Here is a 24,748-nt window from a genome sequence, read left to right on the forward strand (position 1 = left end):
ACACACTTAAAAAAATCCTCTCTCATATTGAGCTTGCCCTGAGCCTGTGTTCCAATAGGGTGGTGGTAGAGATAGGATCGGGTCTGGCCAAGGCCAAGATTTTGGCTATCATGCCTCTAAGCAAGGTCTTGATCATGGGCTGTTCAGAGAAAGGTGAACCCTAGAAGGCAACTGGGAACTTCTCCATCTGAATTGGGGACAGTGTTGGATTGAGGTCAGATGAGAAGCCAGAACACCCAGGGTCCCAAGGTGGGAGGCAAGGCTGCTGGGACTCTCCATATCTCCCCCACAGGAGCAATGTTTCTTTTGTGGCTTTCCTGAAGGTGAGGGACTGACTCCAGGTGCTGCAGGTCAAGGTGGGTTTAAGAGTGGACAAAGACCAATGCTCCATTTCCTCAACTCCTGGTGGCTGGGCATGGCCCTGGGGGGAGTTGGGTTGGGCAGTGTCTTGGGGTGGGGGTGATGACCTTTGGACTTTCTTGGTGGTGCTCGGGGAACATTAGTACACTAGTCCTGCATGTTTTGAGGAGAATTCCTCGTGGGATTGTAATGATGGAAAGTAAATGGTCAGGACCTGAGCTTTCTCATGGGGACAGTGTGACATGGGGACAGATAGGGAAAGACTGCAGTACTAGAGGAAGAGCCAGGACTTGTCCTGCCACCTCCTTTATCCTATAGTCTGTTCACACACACCTATCTGGATCTCTGTACTCATTTGTCAATGGGGCGCTTCCCTCCCTGCTTCTCCCTCTGCACTCTGGAGTTGCTGCTCTCAGGTAGCCACGTGGACAGAGGGACAGACATTCCAAGGGTCTCCAGTCATGCTGGGAGATGGCCCCCAAATTTGCAACTCTTTCCCCTCCCTTAGGAAGGAGATGACTGGAGGCATTCCCTTCATAGACACAAGCATAACAGCAAACCCTATGAAAGTGGAATTTTCTAACAAACTAGCTTGTTTGGTCTTTTTTCTGTAACTTTTGCTAAATATACCTTTTTTGATGTTAAAAAGCTGGGTCTCCTGCCAGTATCCCTTACCCCAGTATGAATGTGTTTACTTGACACTGTATATCATTCTATCCTCTGGCTACCTAGATCAGTAAATAAAACTGGTGTAATATAATTTATAAGTAACACTGTGGACACTCTGATCCCAATGGAGGCTGTAACCCATCCCTCTCCAGTCCCTCCCTAAACCCCCATAATAGCATTTGTGTGTATCAAAGTTGAAGAATTAAATGTTTAAAAAGTTGTTTTTTTTTTCTTAAATCCTCTCTCCTCCACAGCCTCCTACTCTATACTTTTACTACAAGGTTTGTATGGCAAGGGTAAGAAGAGGGTGCTATCTTTTCTTCTGGACTCCTGAACTGGAAAAAATGAAAGGCGTGGGTTGGAAGACATACAGTGTCTGAAAATCATGGCTTATCTCAATCTGGGTTTTCCAAAGGGGCTCCATACTTTGTTTAATGTGCTCTGAATTCTCAGTTGCATATATTCAAGTTAGGTTAAAAACAAAAATGTATATAAAAAACTATTATTATTTTGGATTATCCGTGCCAGCTACATTTCCTGTTCACTAGTGTAGAAAATGGAACTGAATATAACTTCCATTTGCTACAATACTTGGATACTAGAGCTGTGCATAGAAATGGCAGGAGGAAATCATGCATAGTTTATTACAGCATATATACTTTAAATATCCAAGTAAATCTGAATTACTTATAACTTATTCTTGATAAAATACAACACTGAAAGAAAAAAAAAAAACAAATATTTCAAAAAGTAACAATCCCTCATACCTCTTCCACATAAAACTCATTAGATCCTGCAACAGCTCTGTAAAGCAGACAAAACAGGGAAGAGTCCCTACAAGTAAAAGTACTTTATAAATGGCAAAATATACCCAAACATGCACAGGAAGATTGACATCGAAATACCCACATCAGAGATAATAAAATGAAGACTACTGATATCACTCAAGACTGGCATTTTTCATTTCTAGCCCAAGGATTTTTCTACTATACCACAACATCACCTCTCTCTGACTCTGTTTCAGTAAAGACCACACATGTAATGTCTTGCCACAAAGGCTGCAGATGCACAGGATACAGGATTTGAGCTTAAACCAGCTGACCTATCAGATTCATTCAGTGCCACAGCCCTTCCATCTGGATTCAAATCCTGGTTCTATGCTTATTAGTTGTTTGAGTGTAGGCAAGTTACTTAATGATTCCGTGACTCAGTTACTCTATTTGAAAAAACAGAAGTAATAACAATACCTACCTCAGAAGACCTGTGTTAATATGAGGACTGAATGGGTTTCAAAAACTTAAAAAAAAAAGTCTCTAGCATAATGCCTGATTCTTAGAGGTATTATTCTAAGAATTATATCTATATTATAGGGTAGCATAATTATACTACTAATTATAATGGCCCTTATTATAATGGAAAACGATTCTAAGTACTTAACAATTACTAGTAATTATTATATTAAGATGTAAGGAAAACCACATACTCTAGGAACACTGAAAACTTTATGTTTTACTTTATTCCCCCACCTCAAGTTCTGAGGATTGAACCCAGGGGTATTCCTACTACTGAGCTATATAGCCCCAGATCTGGTTATTTTTAATTTTGAGACAGAGTCTCACAAAGTTTCTGAGGCTGGCCTCTTAACTTGTGATCCTCTTGCCTCAGCCTCCCAAAGAGCTTGGATTACACCAAGTATATACCACCATGCCAAGCTATATATTTTATTTTATACCAAATAAAAAACTTTTTGGGTTGTTGAAAACAGAGACTTTCTTCACTTTGGTATCTTTTCTGTGTATCCTATTCTGCAGGATCATGGCTGAGAATGCATGCAAAGCCCTCCACACATGGAGAAACAATGACCCCCAATGGTTGAACATAGGCATTTGCACCACCCACCTTACAAGGAGCACATAAACTTCTCTGGTTCTGCTGCACAGTTCTTAGGCTCTCAGCATTGATAATTACTAGAATTAAGTTGTTTGCTCAATTGCTTTTAAAGATATCATGGAGGACCAGGAAGAATATAAGAGAAATTCTAGGAGTTGAGAGCCAAAAGAGAATCAGGAAGGATTTTAGCTCAGGTTACATGGTCATAATAGTGGGGAAAAGAATGAGAAAGGGCTCAAATCAAATAAAGTCTGTTTTTCCAAGACCAGTTGGCTACTGGGATTGGTGTGATTATTCTAGAAAGCAAACATGTCACTACTATGCCAAGTCTACACTACAGCATGTCTGAAACACATTTCTTTCTTCTTCTTTTTTTTTTTTTTTAACTGAATAGGTTTTTATTTTTTAATTTTTTTTTCTAGTACTGGGGATTGAACCCAGGTACATTCTACTACTGAGCAACATCCCCAGCACCCTCAGTGTGAAACACATTTCTAAGTTACTGTTGACACAAGTGCATGTACCACTCCACTGCAGAATTTTTGGTAGAATATCAGAATATCCCCAACTATCTGAAAAGGTTATTAAAATACTTATCCCTTTTCTTATAATATATGTATATGAGGCTGTATTTTCTTCATATGCTTCAATTAAAACAATATATCATGGGCTAGAGTTGTAGCTCAGTGGTAGAGTGCTTACCTCGAATGTGTGAGGCACTGGGTTTGATCCTCAGCACCACATAAAAATAAATAAATAAAGGTACTGTGTCCATCTATAACTAAAAAAAACTTTTTTTAAAACATATCAAAGCAAGATGAATGCACAAGCAGATAAGTATATCCAAGTTTCTATTAAACCAGAAAAATTGCAAAAGTATGAAACTATAAAGCAATGCCACTCTTCTCATTAAATTATTTCTTAAATTGTTTTTTTGTTTGTTATCTGGTTGGTTGGTTGGGGTTTTTTGTTTGTTTTTTTGTCTTAGTTTCCTAATCTACAAATAAAAGAATTATACTGACCTCAGAGTCACCTTCCATAGTGGTTCTGGGCCCAGACATGTGTTTTGCTTTGGCCAATGAGACATTGGTGGGACAATGCAAGCAAAGGCTTGTGAAATGTTTAGGTGTTAGGGTTTGTCCTCTTTCTTTCTTCTTTTAGAATAGTCACCATATGAAGTAGCCCACACAAGCCTGCTGGACCCGCATGGCCCAGCAAACAGCCAGTGTTTTGAGTGAGGCTTGGACCAGTCACCCCTACTAAAATTAGCTGATGACTGAAGCCACATGAGCCATGCCAGGCAACAATCAGCATGAGAACTGCTGCCCAGTTAAACCCAGCCCAAATTGCTAGTCCCAAAAATTATAAATTAGTATTATTTTAAGCCACTAGATTTGAGGTGGTTTTTTATATACCAATAGTTAACAAATAAACATATACATATCCTTTAGTAATGTCTAATTCTTACCAAGATTAAGACGACATTTGTTTTTAAAAGTATTTGTATAATATTTAAATAACTGTTTAAACATGAATAGCACTTAATGCTTTTTGAGTTCTCCTGCTTATATATTTGACTGTTTTTCAAAGAGTGATCTGTAGACCCCTGAGGGTCTCCAAAGTCAACTATTTTTTTAATAATACTGTATTTCATTTTTCATAGTCCTGACATTTGTACTGATGGCACAAAAACAGAGCATGATGAATAACAATGCTAGTGCCTTAGTACAAATCAATGTGGTGGCACAAAACTGTACTAAGACATTGTATTTTTTGTTGTGTGCTCACAGTTCAAAATCCAGTTTCTTTATTTCTTTTTTAATGGCTTTCAACTTTTTTGTTCTTTTAGTTATATATCACAGCAGAATCCATTTTGATATAATTATATAAGCATGAAATATATTTTATTCTAGTTAGGATCCCATTCTTATTGATGTACATGAAGGTAGGATTCACTGTGTTATTTTCATATATGTACATGGGAAAATTATATCAGATTCATTCTATATGTCTTTCCTTTCCCTATCTCCCCACCCGCTCCATTCTCCATTGTCTAATCTACTGAACTCCTATTCTTCCATTCACTACTACCCCCTTACTGTGGGTTAGCTTCCATGTATCAGAGAAAATATTCAACCCTCAGCTTTTGGGGATTGGCTTATTTCACTTAGCATGATAAGTCTCCAGATCTATCCATTTGATGGCAAATGGAAAGGTACACTCATACACTGCTGGTGGAACTGCAAATTGGTGCAACCACTCTGGTAAACAGTATGGAGATTCCTCAGAAAAATCTGGAATGGAACAAACATTTATCCCAGTTACCCCACTCCTCAGTATATACCCAAAGGATTTTAAATCAGCATACTACAGTAAAAGTCAGTTTTGATTAAGTCCTTGATAAGGATCAGAGGTGTAGCTCAGTGGTAGAGCACTTGCCTAGCATGTGTGAGGCCCAAGGTTTAATCGCCAGCACACACACACACACACACACAAAATGCAAACACAACTAAGTCCTTGATAAAGCAGTGAAAGTATTAATTTTATTAAGTTTCAACCTAAGTACACGTGTTTTTAATACAGTGTGTGATAAAACACAAAGAATGTATGATGTGCTTCTGTACACAAAAGTATGATGGCTGTCTGGAGGAAAAGCACCTCTGTGGCCGAGTTACTAGCCCAGTCAATTTTTTCACAGAACACTATTTTTATTTGAAAGAACACTGACAAACTATCGTTATTAATTTATACTTGGATATTCAGCGGACATTTTATTAAACAAAGTGAATTTGTTACCTCAAGGAAATTAACTGACAGCATTTGTTGCCAATGATATAATTTGAGTTTTCAAACAAAAATTAGAATTTTGGAAAATATCTGCCAACATGAACTTGACAGCTTTCAAATACTTTCTCTGATGAGATTAGTAATGATTTTAAGGAACAAAATTTTTTAAAATATTGTATAGTGAAATGTATTAACATCTGGAAGATTTGCACAGCTCAGTGAACAAGAATTTTCAAAAGGACCAGTATATGGGGAAAAGAGTCAAAGGACCAATGAGTGGATTTTGTGAGATAGAGTATAAAGAATTAATTAATAAGGTTTCAGATTCTACACGTAACTAATCTTTAATAAACCAAGTTGGTGGTGCACTACTGTAATTCCAGTGGCTCAGGAGATTGAGGAAGGAGGATCCCAAGTTCAAAGGCATTCTCAGCAACTTAGTAAGGCACTAAGCAACTCAGTGAGACCCTATCACTAAATAAAATACAAAAAAGGGCTGGGAATGTGGCTCAGTGGTTGAGTGCCCACGGGTTTAAAACCAGTACCAAAAAAAAAAAAAAGAAACTACCACTTGCCAAGAGTTAATGGATTATCAAGAATATCTGAAAGAGCTATTAAAATATTTTTCCCTTTTCCTACTACATCTGCAAGAGGCTGCATTTTCTTCAAATATTCTTCCTTCAAAATAACATATTCAGACTGAATACAGAAGGAGTCAACTGTACAGATGTCTTCCATTAAACCAGACTTTATTGTTGTTGTTACAAGGGATTGAACCCATTGAGCCACACCCCCAGCCCGTTTTATTGTTGTTGTTTTTTCCTTTGAGACAGGGTCTCAATAAGTTACTGAGACTGACTTTGGCTTTGAATTTGCAGTCCTCCTCCTTCAGTCTCTGAAACTGCTGGGATTACAGGTGCATACCACTGCACCTGACTTAAACCAAACTTTAAAAAAAACAAAAAACAAAAAAATGCAAACGGAAGAACTTTAGATTATATAGAAGGAAATGAGGGGGGGTATGAAAAATGGTGGAATAAGACAGACATCATTACCCTATGTATGTGTACGATTATATGAGAAGTATGAATCTATATCATGTACAACCAAAGAAACGAAATGATGTACCCCATTTGTGTACAATGAATCAAAATGCAGTCTGTAAAAAATAAAAAGAATAAATAATTTTTTAAAATAAATACATTAAAATATACAAAGATGCAAAACATGCCACTCTTTTTGCTAAGAAAAAAATTTTCTGGGGTGGGGAGCACTGAGGATTTAACCCAGGGGTTCTCTACCACTGAGTACATCCCCAGTCCTTTTTATTTTTTATTTGAGACAGGGTCTCATTAAGTTGCTTAGGGCCTCACTAAGTTGCTGCACTGGTCTTAAACTTGCAATTCTCTTGTCTCAGCCTCTCCCAAGTTGCTGGGATTACAGGCGTGTGCCACACCACCCAGTTAAATTTATTTTTTAAATAGACTACCTTCATAAAAAATTTGTGACATGGCCAGATGCAGTGGCACACACCTATAATCCCAGTGACTCAGAACACTGAGGCAGGAGCATCACAAGTGTGAGACTAGCCTCAGCAACTTAGCAAGACCCTAAATGACTTTGTGAGACCCTATCTGAAAATAAAAAGGGCTGGGGATTTAGCTCAGTGGTAAAGTACCCTTGGGTTCAATCTCCAGTACAAAAAAAACCTATATATATATTATATGTGATAGGTTTATTACTGTAAATTTTAAATGATGTAAAAGAGTCCTTAGACAAAAAAAGTTTGAGAACCATTATAACTTATAACTACTTGGGGAAGTAGAACTGGTTTAACCTATATTTTACAGATGAATAAATAGGTTTAGCAAAATTAAGTAACTTGCCCAGGACTCCCAGAGCACTGTTCACAATCCTGACTTCACATGAGAAACACCTACGAGCTTTTAAAAATATTCATTTAAGTGTTCTTGGGTGGGGAGTGGGCATTGTTTTATTTTAAGGTCCCACATGATTTTCATATGCAGTCCAGATTACGGAACCACTCACTGTACTAGAGATTAACAGGCAAATATATGATCAGGTATGTTTCCCAAACAACAATCTCATGAGTAAATCTACAACTTGCATTTGCATTTTTATTTAGATCACAACACTGTAGGTCCTGAATTCTTACAAAGATCAAAGTTTTTTTAAAAAAATTCTACTGGATTTCATTTTACTTACAGAATTCTTGCTTTGCCACTCAACAGGACAGTTGTAATCTTGCATGATCCAGGGATGGTTCAACAGATTTTTCATAGAAATCCGTTTCTTTGGGTCCACCTAGTGGTCATTAAGAAGCAGCTAGAGATTAACATTTCAAATAGAGAACACAGAACACCTTTCCTCTTGAGAACTCAAAATGTACCAGAACAGATGTAAACTTTATCATCACAAAAATGCTGTCAAAGACCTTAAAATGGCCTTGGAATAAATTCTTTTAAAAAGGCAATAGAGGCAAGAAAACTATAGCAACCAACACAGGATTAGAAGAAAAATGTTTAACAAACATGAACTTCATTGGTATGGACATTATTCATGAAGTTCAGTCAATCTATTGTATGATGTAATAGTCTTTCGCTGGAAAACCTATTCACAGGAAATATTCACCAATTTAATATTCAAGCAGTCACAATGCAGGGCATTCATATTGAATATGCAATCTCTACCTCCAATGAGCTTACATTCACATAGAACAAGTTGAAAAGCACACCTTTCTTTCCCATTTGTAATTTTCAAGTGTGAGGAGAGAAAAATTAATCAACAAAGATTAAGTTTTTGGAGTCCAGAAGAAAGGAAGAGGCGTTTTCAATCTCATTATGGAGATTTGGTGGCCTGGCCCTACTTAATCAAGGTGGGTGAGCCTGAGGTAAATTTTGAATAAAAGAGGTGGAGATGGCTTAATAGATGGAAAAAGTGGAAGATATTCCTGAATACATAATGAATAAAATATTGCACTACTAAGATACTCATATTTTCAAACCGTTTCATAGCAATCTCATTTTATCCTTCTAACATTGCAAAGCAGTGAGGCAGGCTCAGAACCCCATTTTATAGATCAAAACCAGTTTAGGTGGTATGCCTACTGATGAATAGGGTAGACACCTAGACTTTCACCCTCAGAGATTCATTCTACTAAATCAGTGGTTCTTAGAGTATGGTCCCAAGACTACCAGCACCAGCGTCACCTAAGAGCTTGTTCGAAATGCAAATTCTTAGCCCTGCCCTAGATCTGCTAAATCAGATACTCTGAGAGTGGGGCCCAGTAAGCTACGTATTAACAAGCCCATCTGGCTATTCTGACACATGATAAAGTTTGAGATCCATTGCACTAGGTCACAGGACTCAATTATACATCGGCTCATTCAAGCAATCACTCAGTATCTTCTGTATACCTATTACACAGGGAGGGAACAAGAAAATGGAAGCAAGTGGAACAAAAACTGGTTAAAAAAAACAGACAATGCTCAAGAAAAAGTAAGAATGATGGGCATGGTGGCGCACACCTGTAATTCCAACAGCTCGGGAGACTGAGGCAGAAGAATCAAGAGTTCAAAACCAGCCTCAGCAAAAGTAAGGTGCTAAATAAAATACAACATAGGGCTGGGGATGTGGCTCAGTGGTCAAATGCCACTGAGTTTAATCCCAGTACACACACACAAACACACACACACACACACACACACACAAATAAGAAAAGCAGGGGTTACATCATTAAGAAAGGATTCAGCTAGGTAAGGGTGCAGTTCAGTGGTAGAGCACTTATGTAGCATGTGGGAGGCCCTGGTTTAATCCCCAGTAAGAAAGAAAGGAAAGAATGGAAAGGAAGGAAGAAGGCAGGAATAGTGAAGGATTATCTGCAAAGCTAATCTGATTTTTAAGCTAATACATAACGATAAATGTGGTAGTAAAATAGATACCTTAAAAGTTGAATCAAACAATTATGATAGACTTTTGTCATTAAAAATAAATAACAAAGTTTACCTGCAGCATTTGTTGAAGAAGCAGAATGCTACTGGGAGAGAGCCACTTAGGAACATCATATTTCCCTCTCTACAAAAGCAAAGAAGACATTAATTTTTCAATCAGCCTTGACTCAAATTCCTAAGGTAATGATATACTATAGGTTTACCTACAAATTTGAAAACTTCACCCAACTATGAGATTCAATAAACATTGTTAATAATAAGAAATCCATTTTCTTGCCTTAAAGAAGAAAATCCAGCAAATTAAATACTATCATCACCTCTAAATTATTCAAATGTAAGAAAAGGATTGGAACACAGAGAATGTAACAGTAGAAAATGTAAATGTTATAGGGCTTGGGAATTCACAGTATGATTACATGGACAGCAAGTAAACCACTGTACCCAATTTGTATTGCTGAAGCAAACTGGAGTTTATAATCTCAGAGTAATTGTCAGTTAACAAAACAAAGTCATAGAAAATATACTTGAGGGCTGAGAATGAAGTTTAGTGATAGAATGCTTACCTAATATCTGCAAGGCCCTGGGTTCAATTCCCAGTATAAGAAAGGAAAGAAAAATAAAATAGCAAAAAAGCAAAGCATATTTTGTAGCAGGACAGAGGCTGTGATTAAAAACAAGTCACATATCATTCACAAAGAAGAATCTATAATCATTGAGACAAACTGATAAAAGTCACTTTCTAAAGCAAGTACCTTCTCTGGGGAATGGAAAAGACTCAGGAGACAAATATTTACAACCTAGTATAGTTTGAAATTAAGATCATCATGTCATCAATTAAAGAGATGACGGGGTTGCCAAACACTAGTACATGTCAGAATCCCTCTTTCTCTATTCAGATGAAATAACACAAAAAATTCTCACAGCAGCAATCAAACTGTTTAGTGATATACCAGATACAGTGGCACATGTTCAGAATCCTAGCTACTCAGGAGGCTGGGCAGGAGGATGACAAGTTCAGGGTCACCCTTGGCAACTTAGCAAGATCCTGTCTCAAAATAAAAAAGGTTGGGGGTGTGGTTCAATGGTAGAGCAACCCTAGGTTCAATTCCTGATATGGCAAGAAAAAAAAAATGTTTAGTGATGCTAGGATAACAAGATAATTATTTAAGAAAAATTAAGGTTGAACCATAATTCACAGTATAACAAATTAATTTAACCCAGATTAAATGGAAATACAAAAGCATTGAAAAAGATCTCACAAGTAAGAACAATGTCACCACCACTACCAAACCTATTCTTCCCACATTTCTCCTATCAGTTAATGGAACTGTGTTCTACCAGTTCATCAGGCCAAAAACCTTGGAATCATTATTACCCTTTCTTTCACACCCTACACTCAATTCATCAACATCTACTGGCTCTGTTCAAAATGCATCCAGAATCACTTAACATTCCCTCTATCACCAACAAGCTCAGTCAAGCCACTGGCATCTCTCATCTGGCATACTGCAATAGTCCTAACTGGTCCACACATTCCACTGCTGTTCCCCAAAGTCTAGACTCCACCTACCACCAACAATGTTCTTTGAAAACATTAGGTCAAGTCATGTCACAGCACTACTTAAAACTCTCCAATGGATCTCTATCTCACTTAGAATGAAATCCAAATTCCTTATAGTGACTCCAAGGCCTTGGGTAGTCACTCTCCTTACTACCTTTCCAACCTACCTCCTCATTCTCCCCCTTGCTCACCAAACTACAGTTTCAGGAGGAAACAGTCTTGCCTCCAGGGTCTTTGCATCCACTGTTCCCTCTGCCTACAACACTTTGGCTAGGTATTGGCAGAGCCTGTGCTTTAATCTTCAGGTCTTCACTTAAACACCAGTGGTGTCAGTCAGATCTCCCCTGACCCCCACAGCCATCTACTACCTACCTTCCATATTTAATTTGCTTTACTGCCTTATTATCACATATTATATTCTATTTATTTTTGCCTCATTCAAATATAAGTCCCTTAATCACAGGAATTTTTGTCTACTTTGTCACTTAGAATAGTATCTGACCCTAGCATGTGCTCAATTTTTTGAATAAATGGAGGAATACAATAAAAATGGACAAAAAATATTCACAGTTAAAATCCCCTCCAAAAAGGTTTAAATGGCTAATAAACAATAATAAAAAGAACAATTAATCTAAGAATAAAAATAAATTTAGGCAGGCACAGTGGCACATGCTTGTAATCTCCGCAGCTCCAAAGGTTGAGGCAGGAGGATCACGAGTTCAAAGCCAGTCTTACCAACATAGCAAAGGACCTAAGCAACTCAGCAAGACCCTGTCTCTAAATAAAATATTTTTAAAAGGGCTGGGGATGTGGCTCAGTGGTTAAGGACCTCTGGGTTCAATCCCTGGTACCATCCCACCAAAACTCAATTTAATAAAATATGGAGTCTGGGGTGTGGCTCAGTGGTAGAGCACTTGCCTAGCATGTGTGAGGAGGCACTGGATTGATTCTCAGCACTATATACAAATAAATGAATAAAATTAAGGTAATTTTTTTTTTTTTTTTTTTTTTTTTGGTGCTGGGGATTTGAACCCAGGGCAAGCACTTTACCAACTGAGCTATATCTCCAGCCCAAGGTAAATTTTTTTTAAAAATGAAAATATAATCCACTTGCTGTCTATCAAACTGACAAACATTTTTTTTTTTCTTTCTTTGACATAGGGTCTTGCTGTGTCGCCCAGGCTGGTCTCAAATCCCTGAGTTCATATGACCCTTCTGCTGCAGCCTCCCAAGTAGCTGGGACTATAAGCATATACCACCATAACCAGCTTTCAAGCTGACAAAGAGTTACAAAAATTATCCAGCATTCATAAGAGTTTAGGGACAAGAATGATTATGTACACAAGTAGAAAGTATAAACTCCTCTGAAAAGTAACTTGGAAGTATGTATTAAAAGCATTCAAAAGAAAAAAAAAGAAGCCTTCAATACATACCCTTGAGCCAGCAACTTCACTTCTAGCAATTTACCATAAGCAAATAATCTGGCATACAAAATTTATGAATATTAACATTTACCACAGAATTGTTCATGATGCAATTGAGAACTAAAGAACTATATATGGCAAACTCCAGAAGAGTCTCCAAAACTACTGAAAGAAGTCAAAATCCTAATCCAGAGAAACAAGATCAAGCGCAAAAAAAAAAAAAAAAAAAAAAAAAAAGTAAACAATATCCACATTATGTTCAACCACAAGAATGGGATTCTAACTAGAATAAATTATAATCCATGGATGTATAATATGTTCAAATATATTCTACTGTCATGTATATCTAAAATTTTTTTAAGAAAAGTAAAGAGCAATTGAAGGACACCAATGTGGAGAAGCCACTGACTAGCATCAGCATTTGGGTTTTCTGTTCTCATGAACTAAGACATAATTCCTACAGAAATCAGTCCAGCTTAAAAGTGAGGGGAGAACAGATGGTATGGGTCATTCAAAGTCCCTAAAACCATACAGCAGGTTGGATTTCAACTATGTCAAGAAGTAATCTGGAAAAAAAAAAACAAAAAAGAAGTACTCTGAATCCCAAAGAAGCATTATCAAGCAACGAAGTTACACAGAAAAGATGCCAACCTCAGAACACTCTAAAGAGAGTACACTAACCTAAAAAGTATATTTTTAGGAGGGGCAGCTGCTTTCATTTTACAGATGACATCTGAATATTAAAATTTTCATGCCCCCTCTTCTGAAGCACTCAATATGATGCAGAGGACCCACTCTTACTTATACCTTGCCAGGGTGCCTTAACACTTGCCAGAGTCAGAAACTGAATTCTGAAGCACAGTGAGGAAGTCCCAAATTCATTTCTTCCTATGTCATTCCTGTATGGCCACTTGAAACCCAATGTGAAGGCTCAGTACTACCTGTTCCATACATATCCTTAGGAAAAAGGGATTTTCAAGTGGGGCACAGTGGTGCATGCCTGTAATCCCAGCAGCTCAGAAGGCTGAGGCAGGAGGATCACAAGTTCAAAGCCAGTCTCAGCAACTTGGTGCGGACCCTAAGCAACTTAGTGGGACCCTGCCTCAAATAAAAAATAAAAAGGGCTAGGAGTAGAGCTCAGTAGTAAGTGCCCCTGGGTTCAATCCCTATTTCCAATAAGAAGGGATTTTTTCTGGGCCAACTCTCTGGGACTCAGCACTAAGTCACAGATTTTGTAATACTGGCCCTGACCTAGTTGCTCCCTTCTCATAGCTGAGCTTTTCCTTATTTCCTAAAACCAAGGTTTCTCATGATTCCAACCCTGGGAACTTGACTTGTTCTCATTCTTGGCACACTCCCATTTGCCTGGTATCTCAAACATTTCAGCTTGCTCTTCCCAGGGCCCCACAGAGAATAGAGACCAGTCTGGAACAAGGACCCTCCTACCTTTGAATCAAATGGTCATGGCCTACCAAGTTTCTGATTGCAGCCTGGTCCTAGAGTGTCCTCCCTCATGCTTCACTCACTGGTCAGGACCTCCAAGTACTCCAGGTGGTCTTCCCTCACACTGACCACTTGCAGTGTCATTTGCTGCTTACTCTCTGGATACCATCTCTGCCAAGCTGAATAGTGTTCCACTGTCCATTCCCCAAGAATAAATTTCTGTTGTTTTAAGTCACCACACTGTAGTACTTTGTTATAACAACCCTAGGAAACTGACACACCACCTACAAGGGTTTGGCTTCACATTACTTCTCTCCCACCAGCATTACCCACTCCAAGGATAAGTCTGGATCCAGATTCAAGCTCTTTCTCATCTGCTCCAACACACAGCAGGCCCATAATTCAAACCAAAGTAAAAGAAATATTATGCCTTAAAGTTCAGAAACAAACATGCAAAACAAAAGTACTCTCAACTAAAAGAAGGAGTACTCCACAGAACCAGATGTAGAAATACTCAAAGTACTGAAAAAGAGAGCTCCACCAGACTGGTTAAAAAAAAATTTTTTTTGTCTTCTCATCATCCCATTTTGAATTCATGAAGTATCTTTTAGAGATGCCCTATGCTTCTTTAGCACCATGCTAGCAACTGTGTGTGTGTGTGTGTGTGTGTGTGTTACAGGGATTGAACTAAAGGACACTTAAGCACTAAGCTACATCACATCCCCAGCCCTTTTATTTTTTATTTTGAGACAGGGTCTCACTAAGTTGCTTAGTGCCTCACTAAGTTGTTAAGGCTGCCATCAAACTTGTGATCCTCCTGCCTCAGCCTCCCAAGTCACTGGGATTACAGGTGCACACCACCATGTCCAGCTCCATGCTAGCAATTCTATCCAGAAAGAAACAGAACAAGTGAAAAAAAGTGGGGTTTAGTACATCAGAAACAACAATGCAATGCATAGCCATGCATTACGTGTAAATCTCAGTTCTGCCACCTACTAACTCCATGAACTTGTACACGTTATTTATCTCTTTGACCCTGTTTTCTAAGAGAACAGGCTCTGAAGACAAATTGCCTATGTTCAAATTCAAAATCTACCACTTACAGCCGTATGATCACAGAGAAGCAATTTAACCTTGCTGTACCTCAGTTCCCTCACATATTAAAAAAAAGTATAATTATAGTATCTACTGCATAGAATTGTTGGAATTGTTGCTAGAATTCAATAGTTTGATATATATAAAGCACTTAGCACAGTGCCAGGTACATAGTAAGAATTCAAAAAGTCAGTTTCTTCTATTACTGTTGTTGCTGCAGCCACTAATACTATAGATGCTATCTGTAAAACGATGCCACTTATAATATTAAAAAGGAAGAAAAAGAATATGTGTATGAAAGCACCCAGCACACCTTGCACATAAGAAACCATAAATGCTTACTGAATTTGAAATAAACAGGAGAGGGAGATAGGGATATTCAAAAGAGTAGTGGACTAGAGATGGGCATGTTGGCCAAAAGCCATGTGTGCCAGAGAATGAAATAGTATAAGAAAGGCTAAGGACAGTCTGAGGAATGCCATATATTGTCCCAGTGGGCTCTAGCTCAGTGTAGCTGCTTCAGAATCTCAGGATTGCCTGATAAGGAATATGTACCATCCACTCAAGCTCTGGTCACATCAGGTCCTGAAATGCACCCACCCACTTACCCTGTTTGTACAGAATGCCTCTGTAGAATACCATCCACAAGCAAGTCATGAGGCTTGTGACATTCTCAGCTTTATTCACTGCACTGGAGTATCATCAGAAAGTAAGTTCATAGCTGGGTTCTGCTGCCAGACTTCACCTAATCGCTTATCTCAACATGGCACTTCAAAATGCACAAAACACATATATTTTATCTTGTGGAGTAGGCAAGAATTATTAACCACATTACACCAATCAGGAAACTAAATCTCAGCAAGGGAGATTAAGTACTTGATCAATGTTACAAGACATTGTTTCTCATTTGTCCCACAAGACACATCTGGCAGTACCTGGAGACATTTGATTGTCACAATTTGGGGACTACTACTGGCATTGAGTCAGTAAAGGTCATGGATCCTCTTAAACATCCTACAATGCACAGGACAGTTTCCCCAAACAACAAAGAATATTTGGTACAAAGAGTCAATCAATAGTACTGAAATTGAGAAACACTGTTATCAAGCAAAAAAACAGCCAAGTAGAACCAGAAGAGAGAAACAGTACTTCTTCTATTATGTTGTTCTAAGAAAGCCTATAAGTAGAAGAAGAAAGGCTACTTATTTAAATATTAAAATATATATCCAAAGACCAAACAGAAAAGACCTCCACAAAAGCCCAATGTCAACCAGGGCTGTGCCCCTTAACCCTTGTTTCTGTACAGTCTTTGGAGGATTCTGGTTTCTTTATTTAAGGGATGATTACCTTGCAAATGAGAGCAAGGGCAACAGCAAGTGAAAGCCAAGTAGAAGGGGGAAAAAGATCTGTAGGCTAAAGCAAGATAATGCTGGGAATTCTAATAGGCTTGAAATTGTTCACTTTTCATATAGTTCTAAGAAACACAGGCAATCTCTCCAACACATAATCACAGTTCTGCAATCAACTCTATAACTCTAAAAATATAATCTCATAAAGAGACAGCTTGCCTATTTTTTTTGCCCAGTTTTTTTTTTTTAATTATAAATTATAATGTTATGAAGCAATTTGGAGCTTGGGTTGTAGCTCAGTGGTAGAGTATTTGTCTGGCACGGGTGAGGCCCTAGGTTCTATCCACAATAACACACACACACACACACACACACACACACACACAGCAGCAGCAGCAGCAGCAGCAATTTTATTTTTCAAGCCATTCAACTTACATTTACTAAATTATTTATACTATTCTAATATTTCTGTACCAGAACTGGAGTACACCATGCTTGTCTTTGAATGTAGTGATAGCAAATGAATATAGGTGACATTAATAATATTAACACTCAATCTATTAGTAATCATGTTGGAATTTGCAGTTGAGCATTTTGGTTAAAATAGTGAACAAATGCAAAAGATAAATGAAGCCTGCCTTTTAAACAAGAGTTACATACAGTGTGTCAAATATTGCTGGTTTTTTTCAATCAAGGCAAGAACTGAGGGAAGTGTTATTCCCAAGTGAGGAATTTTAGAACATTCTAGGCAAAGATACATACTGCATGCAAGTGATACGACACCTTAATTAGATTCAACCAGCAGACTGTATTACACTGCGACTCGGAACAATAGTTCTGAGCCAAGATTACAATAAATTTCAAAATCTATAATGTGTGAAATTAAATTCCACAATAATGCATAAAAGTCCTAATTTGAATCAATTTTCAACTTGCAAATACATGAAAAACTAAAAAATGAAATTCAGAGCAGGAGAAACAAAGAATGTACAGTATTAGTAAATAATATTAATTAGGAAGGCCAAATCTCTACTGAACAAGTATTAGACATTTTCTACCACATTCATTCCATTGCAAAGATATTGGATTTGCCAAAAATATCAAAACTTGGATCTAGCATCTACTCTTAGGATGTAACCTTTCATATTATTTTAAGGTAAGTGCCTACCCTCAAAGGATTAATTCAGAATCAATTAGTACATTCAAATAAATAAATACACTGATGAAACAATATATTAATATTTAATAGCATTCATTCCATGGCTGGCATGTGAATATGAACTTGCCCTAACAACAAATGAAGACAAACAGCATAGCAGTTTAAGGTTTGGATATGGAAAAATACACCTTAAATCAGTAAATTAGGAATATCATGCATATAATTCAACTTCAGTAGAATCATTTATCTTTTCTGGGGATAAGACTACAAAATCTTGATAAGATATATTGGAAACAGACTAAAAACTGATACCCAAACACTTAGGGGTTGTCCTGTTCTATTCAGTTTTGGGGTTTTGCTTTTGTTTTTATCTGCGGTTTTTATGCGTTTATTTTAAACACAAATAAAAAGCATGCTGAGTTATCTATTACGATTTCTTCACTGTGCAGTCTGCATTGTAATTGGTGACTCTGGTGGCCTGCTAGGTTGCTATGTCCACAAAGACTCTGTGACTCTTAAAAGAAAACATCATAAGCAATCTCAGCACAGGCAGATTCCAGTTCCTCGACACTGTGCACTAGGAACTTCTGGAAGCGACTAGGCAGTACATGCTTTGTTTTCTTGTTTCTCCCATAACCAATGTTGAGCATCAAGTTCCAACCCTTGAATCTCTGCACCCTACTGTCCATACATCTGGGTTTTCACCAGTTAAACTTCTAACTTTTCAGTCTAACTAGTGTCAGTTGGACTTCTTGACATTTTTTTTGAAAGTAGGAGATGGCTGCCACCTCCATAGGCAGTACCAAGAAAAGATTTATTCAATATTTTAATCGATAACTTAGATCAGAGATATTTAAGAAATACAGAAGTAGCACAGTGCTCTCAGGGAAAGTTATCACCACATAACAGGAATATCAACTTTCAAAATTTCAAAGTAAGAGAATGCGAAGCTGAAATAAATAAGAAAAATGGAATGTGAATAAATAGAAGTCAGAGAAAGACCCTGGAAACAACTGATTACTTCAGTGCTCTAACACTACTGATTAAGAAAACCAGGACCAGTAAGAGCTCTACTGGGTGACATTCTACAAAGAGTGAAAAAGCTGGTGCATAATAAAACCTAGTATGAATTAGGAGAACTAACTTATAGTCTTGGTAAATCTGAGAAGATGGAATGTCTGGGAGCCTTTCCAAGTTCATGAGCACAAAAAGATCAGGATGAGAGGCACTTCTCTAGGCATCTGATTCTCATGAAACTAGTAACCAGAGTTGAGAGACAATACTGGATGCTGAGCTAGACTGCAACTCAAAGAATGGATAGCTGAGCTTCAATAGGTGAGTTAAAATCCCAGCTCTGCTACTTACTAGCTCTAAGACCCTGAGTAAATTACTTAAGATCTCTGTAGCTTAGTTTCCCTAACCATAGAAAGAGAACAATGATAGAAACTGCCTCACTTAGAGCACAGCCTGGAAAATAACAATAGCTCATGAATATTAAGTATTACTTTTGTTACAAAGGAATAAGAATATGCACGCCAGCAAACAATTTATTTTTTCTTGAGCAACCATGTGCAAAGGGCCATAAAGATAAACAAGGTACACACTTCAGAAAGCTCTATCCCTCTGGAGGAAAAAAAAAAAGGGGGGGGTTGGAGAGTAGAGAAAACAACAAAGAAATTCAATGAAAAGACTGATGCAAATGCTCTAGGCAGAAGAGATTTCAGCACATCTCAACAAAGTTGAGAACTTTATTTCTGTACACCTACAAAGACTCAGACCTGACCTGCAGAAGTCACCTCTCCCACTCTCCACATCAGTTTTTTTGGGTTCAAACTCACTAAAAACTTAATCGTTCTATTTTTTAAAAGTCCACACTGGCAAACCAATTTCAACAACATATTAAAAGGAGTATACACTATGACCAAGTAGAACTTGTTACTGGAATGCAAGGATGGTTCAACATGCTAAAATCAATGTAATGCACCACATGAACAAAAAGGAAACAAGCCACATGCATGAAAAAGTGTTTGACAAAATTCAACACATTTTTCATGATAAACACACTAGATAAAATAGGAATAGAAGAAAACTTCTTCAACATAATACCAATCCACAGTTAATATCATACTCAGTACTAAATGATTAAATGCTTTTCCTTTAAAATCAGAAATACAAAACAAGGATGTTCACATTGGCTTCTATTCACATAGTAAGGGAAGTCACAGCCAGAGTAACTAGAGAAACAAGAAGAAAAACATTTACATACTTCAAAATTTAAGTCTTTGGCATAGAATGAAGTCTCCCTTCTAATCCTCTCCTCCAATTCTCCTGCACAAAGGGAATAGTAATTATCATTTTCTAACACCTTCTGTCATATGTGAGCAAATAACAGAAATCTCTCTCTCTCTCTCCCTCTCATCAACAATTAAAGAGGTTCCTCATTCATTTTTATTTATTTCTTGATTTATTTATTTATTTTTATGTGGTGCTGAGGCTCAAACCCAGGGCCTCACACATACTAGGCAAGCACTCTATCACTAAGCTACAACCCCAGTCCCCCTCATTCACTTTTATATCTGTACAGTATACCCTGATAGATATACCATAATGTAACAATATTGTCCAAAAGAAAAAGAAAGCACTAATAAGACCCATAGATTCAGACAGTATTAAAAAATAACAACATCAAGTAATAAACAGCACTGTGCTACTATGCCATGAGACTACAGACCCTTGAAAGAGGTTTGAACCTCATATAATGCAAAAAAAAAAAAAAAAAAAAAGTATACCGGGAAAAACAATCATAGCAGAAGAGCCAGGAAAATTCCACAGAGAAAACAGAATACTAAGTTAATTCTACAAGACATTAAATAAATGGTATTAAGGTATAGTTGGGCTGGGGTTGTGGCTTAGTGGTAGAGCACTTGCCTAGCACATGTGAGGCCCCGAGTTCAATTCTCAGCACCATAAATAAATAAATAAATGGTCCACTGACAACTACAAAAAATGTTTTTTTAAAAAAAGGTATACTAAATAAAACACTTAGTTATAAGCTAAAAAGAGACAAAAAGATAAATGCAATGAAATAAAGAACCCAAAAGGGCTAAAGGAGTAGCTCAGTGATACTGCATGCTCTCAGCATGTGGAAGACCCCAGATTCAATCCCTAGGGCCCCTACCACCACCGCCACAAAATAAAAAGTGGGAGGCAAAGAAAAAGACTGTAGAGTCAGGCATGGTGGCACATGCCTGAATCTCAGTGGCTTGGGAGACTGAGGCAAAAGGATTGTGAGTTCAAAGCCAACCTCAACAATTCAGTGAGGTCCTAAGCAACTCGCAAGACCTTGTCTCTAATAAAATATGAAAAAAAGTCATAGAGATATAGCTCAGGGTTAGGCACCCCTAGGTCCAATCCCTGGTACAAAAAAAGAAAGAAAGAAAGAAAAAGAATTGTAGGAATTTAGTATATAATCAAATTATCATTTCAAGTAATTAGAAAAACAACAAATTACTGACATACGGTAGTATTGGGACAACCAGAAAGATCCACTGAGAAAAAAAAATACATACTGTATTTCTAGAAACTATTAGAGATCAGTGGGAGGCTAAGGAAACATGATAACTAACTATAATATGGTATCCTGGAATAGGAAAAGAACATAAAAAAAAAACTAGTGAAACTTGAAGTACAGAGTACAAAGTTAATTCTAATATATCCACATTGGTTCCTTGAGGTGGAGCAAATGTTATCAAAGTAATAGAAAATGATAATAATATGGAAAACCAAGTGAGGAGTAAATGTAAATGGGTTATAGGATGGGGGATAGATAATGAAGCAGTGGTCAAAGGAACTCTAGTTACTTCTTTATAAAGAATGCTTTTAAGGGTTTGGGATATAGCTCAGTGGTACAGAGTTTGTCTAGCAAAAATAAGGCCCTGGGTTCAGTCCACAGGAGGCAGGGGTATGTTTTCAGCAGGATTAAGTGGTACACCCTTGTAATCCCAGCTACTGAGGAGGCTGATACTGGAGGATTACAAGTTCAAGGCCAGCCTGGGCAACTTAGCAAAACCCTGTCTCAAAATGAAATTTAAAAAGGCCTGGTGAGGTAGCTGACTGGAGAGCACTTAGGATGGGTGACGCCCTGGGTTCAATCCCCAGTATCACCAAAAAAAAAAAAAAAAGAAGAAGAAGAAGAAGAAAAATCTATACATGCTGCTATGTGTAAAGCAATCTTTAAAGTAAAGCATTCAGCCGGACGTGGTGAAGAGTGTCAGTAATCCCAGCAGTTTAAGAGGCTAAGCAAGGAGGATCACAAATTCAAGGCCAGCCTCAGCAATCTAATGAAGTTCTAAGCAACTTAGTGAGACTCTGTCTCAAAATAAAAAATGAAAAGGGCTGGGGATGGATGTGGTTAAGTATGCCTGGGTTCAATTCGCAGTACCAAATAAATAAATAAAAGGAAGCATTCAAGTGGGCTGGAAATGTAGTTCAGTGGTAGAGTGCTTACTTGCCTAGCATGTGTAAAGCCCTGAGTTCCAATTCCATCACTATAAATAAATAAACAAACAAACAAACAAACTTTTAAAGGAGGAGGGGAGCAGAGTACACGAAATGTGTAAATTATGTAATTCCAAAGAATACACACACATTAAAGTTTATACAAATACAGACAATTCTCTTTTTATTTTATTTGTAGTAGTGGGGTGTGAACCCTCACTAGTCAGTATAAAACCTACAGTAAGATGCTCCTAAGGAAAATGGAAACACTACGTTCTTCCCTGAATGTAACAGTGACATGACAGAATACAGTAGTGCCATCTTTCACTCCTCTCTGTATTGTAAGTACTTTGCTTCACAAAAATATAGTTAAATGGATTTACAGATTATAGGATCTGGTTTAAATAAACTAAATCCTCACAAAATAGCAAGTGGCTAGAAAAGATTCCTGCAGAGAAACCACAGATTAAAGTCTTAAAGATAAGACTCTGAATACAAGCACAAGCAAACTATCACAGGAGCTGACACCTTTACTCTTAGTACAGTCCATCAGTCAGAGCAGGTTACGAAAACATCTAATTAGACATGATAATTTGTATACAAAACTTGAAATTAACAAGACTATCTGAAATAAGGATTTTTACGTATACTATTATTAATAATAAGCTTCAAATATTAAATACCAAAACGCAGAATATGAAAACAAACTTTTTTTTTTGGGTACTAGGGATCCAACCCAGGGGTGCTTTACCACTGAGCCACATCCCAGCCCTTTTTATTTTTTATTTTAAGACAGGGTCTTGCTAAATTCTGAGGCTGGCCTTGAACTTGTGATCCTCCCATCTCAGTCCTCTGAGTCACTGGGATTTCTCTAATTTTTTAGTGATGTTTAAAGTCAAGAAACCACATCAAAGCAAATTCCAGATGAATCAAATATTTAAATTAAAAAAATGAAACCATAAAAACACGGGAAGAAGCTAGGTACAGTGGCACACACCTATGATCCCAGCCACTCTGGAGGCTAAAGCAGGAGGTTTGCAAATTCAAGGTCAGCCTAAGTGACTTAGTGAAAACCTGTCTTAAATTAAAAAAAAAAAAAAAAAAAAAAAAAGGTGGGGAGGCAGTGATAGGGATGTACCTCAGAGGTAGAATGCTCCTGGGTTCAATCCCCAGGACCACTAAAAAAAGAGAAAAGAAAACATGGAAATTTTACAAAGTAACCTAAGTCAGAAAGTCTTTCCAAACTTGACAATAAAAGATTGGTAAATTTGGCCCTGTGCAGTGGCGCATCCCTTGTGATCCAGTGGCTCAGGAGGCTGAAGCAGGAGGATCTCAAGTTCAAAGTCAGTCTCAGCAAAAGCGAGTCAGACACTAAGCAACTCACGTCTTTTAAATAAAATACAAAATAGGGTTGGGGATGTGGCTCAGTGGTCTAGTGACACTGAGTTCAATCCCCAGGACCCCTTCCCAAAAAAAGATTGGTAAATTTGACTAAATAAAAATTAAGGGATAGGGATGTAGTGGTAGAACTCTTGCCTACTATACATGGGGTCCTAGTTTCAAACCCCAGCACTGCACACCACATATACAAAAATTAAAATTACTACACAGAAAAAAAATCTTAAATATAAAGAACAAAAAGGTGATATACTATATTGATCAGGCACTATCTTGTTATTTGTGCTGGCAATTATACGACCCAATATAATGTTCCATTAATAGAACTCTGATGGAAGTAATATGGCAATATATATGAAAATTACTAATCTCATACCCTCTGACCCAGCAACTCTTCTATCAATTTCCTTTTTCTTTCTTTCTTTTTTTGATTTGTTGTTGTTGTACTTGCAGTACTGAGAATTGGCAATTTTCTTACAGATATGTTCAAAATATGCAAAATGACCACTGGAAAATTACTTAAATGTCCATTAACATAGGATCAGTTAAATAAATTATAGTACAAACATAGACTGTTACAGGCAGTCATTAAGAATAAAGAAACAGGTGTGGTGATGCATCCCCATAATCCCAGCTCTCTGGGAGGCTAAGGCAGGAGGATTTCAAGTTTGAAGCCAGTCCTTAGCAAGACCCTGTCTAAATAAAATAAATAGGACTAGGGATGTAGCTCATCAGTAGAGTGCTTGTTTAGTAAGCACAAGACCCCTGGGCCCAATTCCTAATACTGCCCCCCACAAAAGCAATGAAGAGGCTCTGAGCTAGGTATGAAGTGGTATAATTTCTAATACACTGTTAAGAGAAAAAAAAAAAAAAAAAAAGAGGCAAAACAGTGTGTTTAGGATATGCTGCCATCTGTGTAAAAATAAACCGGGAAGCAGGTAGCACGACAAGGAAATACAAAGGCTATGGGTGTGGCTCTGTGTAAGGGCACTTGCCTAGTATGCTAAGGCCCTGGGTTCAATCTTCAGTACCACCAAAAAAAAAAAAAAAAGGAAGGGAAGGAAGGATAAAATACATTTGATTCCTTATACATGCATAGACTAATGTCTGAAAAAAATACATAAAAAATCTGATTAATACTCTGG

The 24,748-nt window shown here is 37.5% G+C and overlaps 1 protein-coding gene across 1 annotated transcript in view; it reads right to left on the reverse strand.

Annotated features, from left to right (window-relative positions):
• The window catches only part of Melk (maternal embryonic leucine zipper kinase), an 84,341-nt gene that overhangs the window by 27,900 nt on the left and 31,693 nt on the right, over positions 1–24,748 (reverse strand). The window contains exons 9-10 of the mRNA XM_047525592.1: positions 9,733–9,801; positions 7,933–8,031 (exon numbers count right to left, since the gene is read on the reverse strand). Coding sequence (XP_047381548.1) covers positions 7,933–8,031; positions 9,733–9,801 — 168 coding nt within the window. The remainder of the gene's footprint in view (positions 1–7,932; positions 8,032–9,732; positions 9,802–24,748) is intronic.

This window comes from Sciurus carolinensis, chromosome 14 (genome assembly GCF_902686445.1).
Source record: "Sciurus carolinensis chromosome 14, mSciCar1.2, whole genome shotgun sequence".
Classification (NCBI taxonomy): Eukaryota; Metazoa; Chordata; class Mammalia; order Rodentia; family Sciuridae; genus Sciurus; species Sciurus carolinensis.